The sequence below is a fragment of the Suillus fuscotomentosus genome (assembly GCF_016647785.1).
Source record: "Suillus fuscotomentosus strain FC203 chromosome Unknown F5891scaffold_105, whole genome shotgun sequence".
Taxonomy (NCBI): Eukaryota; Fungi; Basidiomycota; class Agaricomycetes; order Boletales; family Suillaceae; genus Suillus; species Suillus fuscotomentosus.
In genome coordinates, this window is record NW_024539617.1 from 44,339 (window position 1) to 52,366 (window position 8,028).

The 8,028-nt window shown below is 42.3% G+C and overlaps 1 protein-coding gene across 1 annotated transcript; it reads left to right on the top strand.

The window, feature by feature from the left end:
• Positions 1 to 2,318: 2,318 nt before the first annotated feature.
• Positions 2,319 to 7,748, top strand: F5891DRAFT_1196677 (uncharacterized protein; the record flags this gene model as incomplete). The annotated part of the gene is made up of 14 exons (XM_041368337.1): positions 2,319 to 2,455; positions 2,511 to 2,644; positions 2,697 to 2,908; positions 2,960 to 3,124; positions 3,180 to 3,622; positions 4,052 to 4,187; positions 4,951 to 5,126; positions 5,179 to 5,341; positions 5,401 to 5,546; positions 5,596 to 5,713; positions 6,100 to 6,226; positions 6,281 to 6,392; positions 6,443 to 7,079; positions 7,635 to 7,748. 14 exons carry the CDS (start codon positions 2,319 to 2,321, stop codon positions 7,746 to 7,748), a joined length of 2,820 nt encoding a protein of 939 aa, XP_041218801.1.
• Positions 7,749 to 8,028: the final 280 nt, after the last annotated feature.

An 8,028-nucleotide genomic window follows, 5' to 3' on the forward strand; every position in this document is an offset into this window, starting at 1 on the left:
TTCACATGGTTCATCTTTCTCAACTTCAACCATGTTTCCAACCTCACTCTCTTAATGCTCTATCATCCACTCATATCCTGTGGCCTGTCCTTTGGCCACTTGCAGACTGCAGCCGCAAGTGGTCAAAGGCAGTGCTACTATTAAATTTCAACCGCTTTTAGTATGTTTTGTTTTACTTATGTTTTGTAGTGCTAACTTGCCATTTTTTATTCACAGCTGCGCTTGATAGCTGGCGCACTATCAAGCAAAAGCTTGATAGTGCGCCTCAAGGTCAGTTTCCTTTCCTTTGTTGCAGTACTAACTTGCCATTTGTTATTCCCAGCTGCGCTTGATAGCTGGCACACATCAAGCTTCTTGATAGTGCGCCTCAAGGTCAGTTTCTTTTCCTTTGTTTGAATTGTTTCTTGGCTATCCATGTCTCTAGAGACTGGCGCCTCTTACTTCTCTTTTGTTCTTAGGTCCTTGGCTATCCATGTCTCCAGAGACTGGCACCTCTTACTTTGGGATCTGGGGGATATGTTCCTGGCTATCCATGTCCCCAGGGACTGGCGCCTTTGTCTTGGCTATCCATATCCCCAGGGATTGGCGCCTGACACTTTGAGATCTGGGGGATGTGTTCTTGGCTATCCATGTCCCCAGGGATTGGCGCCTTGAACTTTAGAACACTAACTACATTTCTTTCTCTAGATTTTGCGCCCCTGCATTGTTTGTTGAGCCTGTTTTTTGTGCTTCATGTATACTCATATACTAACTGCATTTTCTCTAGCTTTTGGCGCACCTGCCTTGTTTGTTGAGCCTTTTTTTTTGTCTCTCTTTCCTACATACTCTAATACTAACTGCATGTCTTTCTCCAGCCTTATAGATGGTTTTGGTTTCACTACTCCTGCATTAGTTCAATCTGGTAAGCGCTAATTTCATATTCAGTCTCATACTGACTTTCACTACACTAGATTATCAATTATTCCGTATTTTGGGTTTCACTACTCCTTCATTGGTCTAATCTGGTAAGCGCCAATTTCATATTCAGTCTCATACTCACTCACTACACTAGATTATCAATGACTGCACATTTTTACCTATATTTTGTACTGTAGGGTGCAAGGCTTGGATGGAGAGGGCCCCTCCATCCATGTCTTGCATCACTTACCTTAGTTTTGTGTCTTTTTTAAATTTTCACACTTGTACACTTTAGATTAGATGAAGCAGCGCAAATGTATTGCCCTTGATGGAAATTATTTGGTCATGTGACTCATAACTTTTTGCTCAAAATTTAAGTCACGTGATTGTGTGAGAGTGATATAAAGGGCAATACCGTCCAAAGATTAGAATTTCACCGCTGCAACAAAGGAATAATCCTTATTGCTTAATATTTCAGTCTGTTGTGATCTTGTACTGTAAGGAAGTGAGTTACCAATACATCATGTAATAGGCAACAGAATTTGTATGATTATGTAATATGATGTAATGTAGCTCATTTGGACCCCCAGCTTTCAAAAGCTGGGGGTCCAAATGAGCTACATTACATCATACCACATGACCATGCTTTAGTCATACAACTATGTAGGAAATCACCCATACCCATGACCTAGAGTGGTAGGTCGCCAGATGATAACCCATACCTAACCCACAAACTACTCATACCCATGCTATTGCCTAAAGGAAGATAAGATAATGTTGGCATCCAGTACAAGAATAGTGAATAGTCGGACTATTCTCACATTAGGTGAGTGAGCTCACCCAGTATAAGAATAGTAAACTATTTCTCTGTTCTTGCACTATGTTTTCATGGTTGCAGTAGCAGAGTGCTTGAGAGCAGATGCTGACAGAGCAGCAGATGAGGGACTCTTCACACTTCCAGAAGCACGCCATCCAGCTTTACTGGTCCTCTTAGTGGCAGATGTTTGTACAGTCAGTACAGGATGGTAATCTGACTATTCTCGCACACAGAGTGTACATGAAGAGAGTATTGTCTTCATCACTATTCTTGTACTGTAAGGAAGACACAATAATGTTTGTATGCAGTACAAGACTAGTGAATAATCTGACTATTCTCATACTGAGCGAGTCAGCTTGGCTAGACAGCCTCACAAATCCATTCAATATATCTTTGCCATTTGAAATACTTCTTGCCACAATTTTGGCCTGGCGTTCTGCAAATGGCTCTAAAGGGGCCAAGTTAATCAGACCATATTAGATTATTATGTCACAATAAATTTGCCTTCATATGGTCTGATTGTCTAATTACATCATGCTTAATTCGACCAAACAAGACATTAGCGCAGATCGCGAGAACTTTGGTTCATTTCCTCTTCTTCATAATGGACAACCTCAAAAGCAAGACAACTGAGCTAGTGGCAGCTCTGACTAGGAGGGTTGGAGAGATCATGGGCAATTCATCTGAACTAGGTGTCCTTCAAGATGGTAGAGTTGAAACTGAATTACTGCATAAAGCTAGGTAACTATGGTTTAGTATTGATTGTAGCCGACTATTAATTAATGAGGGAATCAAGGATGAGAATAGCAGTACAGCTTCAGCAGTGCTTGGAATCACCGGCTGATAATTCAACCTTCAATGATGGGTCAATTTCAGAATATGAAATCACCCGGGCCGCCCTGACCATTGCACATGCCATGGTCAACCCCAGTGAGTGAAGAGAAATTTATGGCTGTATATGAATTTACATGCTGAACTACAGTCAATATTGATTGGGATGTGGACCGGTATGCTGATAAGGTCAAATTGTCACCACCAAATCTGGATGGGTTGCCATCTGCTGAAACGGATAGACTGAAGAAGTTCTTCCCTGAAGTAGTGCTTGGCAAAATTTCGGTTCCAACAACAGTTATAGACAGGCACGGAAAATTTTTAGTGGTTTACCTCCCTAATATTTTGACACCTTCTCGCCTAGTATGTTTCTGGTTTGGGATTCCCCTTCAAGGCTAATTAATTAATAATCAGGAGCATGTCAACCACATCACTGTTGGCTTAAGGGATACTCTTCTCAAATCCCTTAAAAATAAGAACACTTGGAGGGATGAGGGCTATATGGTCCCAGATGGTGGGGGGGAGTTTGGGGCTGGTAGAATAACAGTGGTTCCTGCATACTTCATGCAAAGACAAGAGGTATTGTATTTTTACCAAGTGTTTATTTTTAGTCTAATTTTAACTCTATTCTTAGCGACTAATGGATCCATTGGTGACATCAAAGTCTTATAGATCGAAGAAGGTCCAACAATGGATGGCAGCTTTGACAACATCAGAAGTTCTATGGAATGCTATAACTGCTGTGGTGGCGCCAGATCTTTTCCAAGCTGGCATTTCAGCATTTTGTGAGGTCATCAAGGAAGTGCGACGCCCCCCAAAAAAACCTACCCCAGTGGAATATTGGCCCTCAATCTTTTCAGGACTTGACATCATTGCTAATCGGGTCACATTTAGCCACAGAGATGCTGGTGGATCTCCTTCACTGTTAGATCTTCTTGTCAGTTTGGGAAGAAACCATCATGCAACATTGGCCTTGGAAGACCTCAAAGCAGAGCTTGATTATTCTCCTGGAACAATGGTTTATATCTCAGGAAGGGTGCTAGAACACTCTGTTGGACCCTGGCTTAATGGAGAAAGGTTCGTAATTGCCCACTTTATGAAGGATGCTGTGCACAACAGGGTGGGGGTGCCAAGGCCAGGTTTTCCCATGCGGAGCTTCTTTTTAGAGTTAGTAGGAAGGAGGCAGAAGGGTAAGAGGGAGAAAATGTGTAGAAAATAGTAATGGAACATCCCGAAGATATTTGCTGTTTTTTTGGGGGGGATTATGTAGCCATGCAAAAATTCATGTTGCACTCCGGTCATTGTGATTCACTCATAATCTAAATGAGCTCAAAAGGCACACAGAGGCACAATAGGCTCAGAGTAGCTCCATCTTCATCTGATACTCGTTCAACAAAGAGAAAACGGGGTGCTTACAAGTATACATATATATCATCAAAAACTCGAAGGGGAAAAAAATACGTGGAGAGAAGCCAATGCCTCAATTGTCTATGAAGACTCTGATAGCGAAACAGAGCCAGTCTCACCTTTGAAACGAAAACAACAACAACGTACTGAAGATTATTCTCTGGTGGAATATGACAGAGAGGTGTATGGTGATTTCGATATAGGAGGCTCCAATGATATCCAACGAAAAACCAAAGTGAGTTATTTTGACACCATTATCAACAATTTGCTAATATTGCAGACCCAAAATGATTTTCTTCAGCAATACTTGCCTTGTTGTGATGAATATCTTTCAGTGTTGTTGGAGTTGGAACAGCTGATCAACAATGGGAAATGTGAGGATTGTAGAGAAGAGGAGGGCTTTATTCGTTGTCTGTCCTGCTCAGGAGAGCACAGTTGGTGTCCCTCATGTGCTGTCAAACCCACCAGCACCATCCCTTCCACAACCTTCAACTTTGGAATGGCAAGTTCTACCAGTCTACTACTCTACAGGACCATGGATATATCATACATCTTGGCCATGGTGGACATTCTTGCCCCAATTTGTTGCAGCAGTCCAACCCCTCACCCTGGTCAGATCTCGGAGCAATGGAAGATGTGTTTGGACATGGAGAGGGGAATACTATTTATGACACTCAGTTAGAATTGTCCAACCTGGTGATTGTGCATTCCACTGGAGTTTATTCACACCGTGTATCCTGGTGTCAGTGTCCTGGTGCTGATAAGGACAGACACCTACATCTCTTAAAAGCGAGGTTATTTCCTGCCAGCATCACTCGCCCTCAATCTGCTTTCACCTTCGATGTCCTAGATCACTTCCTCATAGATGCTTTGGAGTGCAAGACTTCAGCCATGAGTTTCTATCAAAAGCTATGACATTTCACCAACAATGTTTTCCCTCATAAAATATCTGTGAGCAATTTCTGTATCATTGTACTTCTGACTTACATGATAAAAAGGATCGTTACCGTGAACTTATGCGGGTGTCCCGTATATGGAGGGATTTGATGAATAGAATATGGTTTGGGCATGAGACAGACAGATCTCCTGCACCAGGGGATCTAGCTCTTTATTGTCCAGCATGTCCCCAGCCTGGCATCAATTTACCCTCTTCTTGGAAGGATTCTTATGATGAGTAAGTTTCCTTATTAAAAAATTGCTAAACAAGCTAATTTTGGTGGATGTAGTTGGTTGGTTATGCAAAGATATGTTGTCGATGGAAATTTTACAGCACAACATATGAAGATGAAGACTCCGGAAGATAATGTTTCACTGGCAGATGGAAAGGGATACATGGTAACAAAAGAACCTTATGAAGCTCACATAACTGAATCTATCGAAAAGAATGAGGTAAGTTGTCATATTTCATGACACATTTCCTTGGAAAATAACATCTAAGATAATCTCAGAAATCATCTTGTAGCAATCACCGTGCTGTGAATGCAGCTAATGTTCAGAGAAGCAATCTAAGAGCTACCGGTGTTGGGGCAACAGCATGTGCTAGGCATGGATGTTTTGTTCCTCATTCTGTAGTAGACTTTCAGAAAGGAGAACGGTATGTAGTTACATCATTGTATTACCACCTTTGCTGACTATCTAGTCAGGCAAATGAACATGGACTATTCTATTTGCAATGCATTGAAATATCCATCAGAAAATATTGGCAGTGCACTCATAATCTATGATGTTGCATGCCAGTGGAGTGTCAACTTCCATGACCAGGTGGATCAGAGCTACCACCTATCTCTTCCTCAATCAATCAAAATATTGCCAGCAGTTGGCAAGTTTCATTTGAGTCTCATAAGCTACCATGTTTTGCTAGATACAGCCTCAATTTTATCACAGGAGCTGGTCATATTGATGGGGAAATCTTGGAGACCCTCTGGGCCCCATTTAACAAGATTTCCCCCACTGCGAGATCCATGACTCTCTCTCACAGAAAGGAAGTCTTGGATGACCATATGAGGGATTCTAATTGGAAGAAGCTTGTCGCAATTGGCAAGTGCCTTTACTTTCAAAATGTTAACTTTGACTAACATGACATTTAAATAGTTAAATCATTACTGAAAAAGTATCATCAAGCTGTACAGGGTGTTAACCACACTCAGGGTCCATATGAAGAATTAACAAATTCTCTCAATTCAAATGATGTCCAGAAATGGAAGAAGCAAGCTGAACTAGCAGCTCTTGATCATGGTGAGCTTCTTGACATCTATCAGCTTAAGATGGATAAAGGTAAGTTCGGTAAAATTGAATTTTGGTTGAGTCCTCATTTCAAATCATTAAAAGCTCCAACCATGGCTGAAATAAGGCTGAGGTTGACTGAAAATGAACTGTCTTCCCATGGTAGGACTGGGGCCATTTCGTGGTTGATCGAGGGTATCAATATAGAAAATACTCAGTTAGATATTCAAGTTCACAAAATATGATTGACTCAAATGATATTACTAGAGACACCCTGAGATCTTCTATAAGACAACAGTCAGACAATCCAACTGCTTCTCAGAGAATCATTATAGAAGAAAAAAGACAGAAACTCTTGTCTCGGATTCATAAATTCCACGAAACTGCGGTGGTTATAACAAATGGTATGGAATTAGAAGGGCGAGAGAGATTGCAACATGATGACCCTGAACTGTGCCTGGGGGAGGCTAAAGGACTTATTTTTTCAGGAATTGATGATATAGAGGAAGATGGTAATTTGGACCTCGGAGATGATGCTGACTCTCATCCAGAGGTTGCAGAACTTTGGATGCCGTCATGGGAGGCATCTGATGTCATCATGGATGATGTTATCATGGCATTACAGCAAGAAGAACTAGAGCTTCGAAAGGGTCAAGCAAATGACAGCTTGGAAAAGCTTCGTCAAGCTCTTGGCGACAGATCTGTGATATTTCGGGAGAAATCGCACTCCAACAAATCAGTCCATCATCAGGGTACTAGATCAACAAAGGAACTTCGAAAAATCACCTTGGCCATCAACAAACATGCTCGAGAATATCGCCGATCAAGGGCAGCAATGCAACGATTAGGGGCTGATTCTGATACATTGGCATCATATCAAGTCCTAAAGGCTGAGGACCTTACAGTGAGCAAAGAAGTCACTGAGGAAAATAGGCATGGTCAGGGTTCTGATAGGCTGGCTTGGTTTTGTAGAATCAACAGTGCAGAGGACAGCCAGAGAGCAAGTGGATGAATGAATGTGAGTTTTAATCTTATCTGATTTTTATTAAGGTACTGAGCTTATGTTCTCCATTCCTAGTTTATCGAGTGAATTGGTTGAAAGCAAAAGCATGATATGACCATTGGAGCGAAGAGTTGAAGTTAGTACAGCATGAAATGTGTTGGACAGTACAGTGGTTTCAGAACCAGGAGTCGGAGTGGAGAGCAAGGGCAGATGAAAGCATCAAGAATGGGCATAGGGCATATGCTGAAAAGCAGGCTTCCATGTGGGCTGAGTTTGCAGCTGAGGGCATAAAGAGTTTTGAGGGAAAATGGAGCATGACAAGTTGATATTGAAGATGGCTTCATAATGTAATTACTTGACTTCTAAACATACCAGATGATGTACAGCCAGCCCTATATTACAGGCTGCAACAGCAGGCTGGCCGATGTGGGATGAGTGGCTGGCTGCTGTATACAGACTGCACAGCCTGTCCGGCCGACTGGAGTATGGGTGCCATATATGCCGGCTGGCCCAGAGTTACAGGCTGCAACAGCAGGCTGGCCCAAATGGAATATGACATCATATGAATAGTTGTCCACCTCATACAGACTGCACAGCCTGTCCGGCCGACTGGAGTATGGGTGTCACATATGCCGGCCAGCCCAGAGGTACAGGCTGCAATAGCAGGCTGGCCCAAATGGAATATGACATCATATGAATAGTTGTCCACCTCATACAGACTGCACAGCCTGTCCGGCCGACTAGAGTATGGGTGCCACATATGCCGGCCAGCCCAGAGGTACAGGCTGCAATAGCAGGCTGGCCCAAATGGAATATGACATCATATGAATAGTTGTCCACCTCATACAGA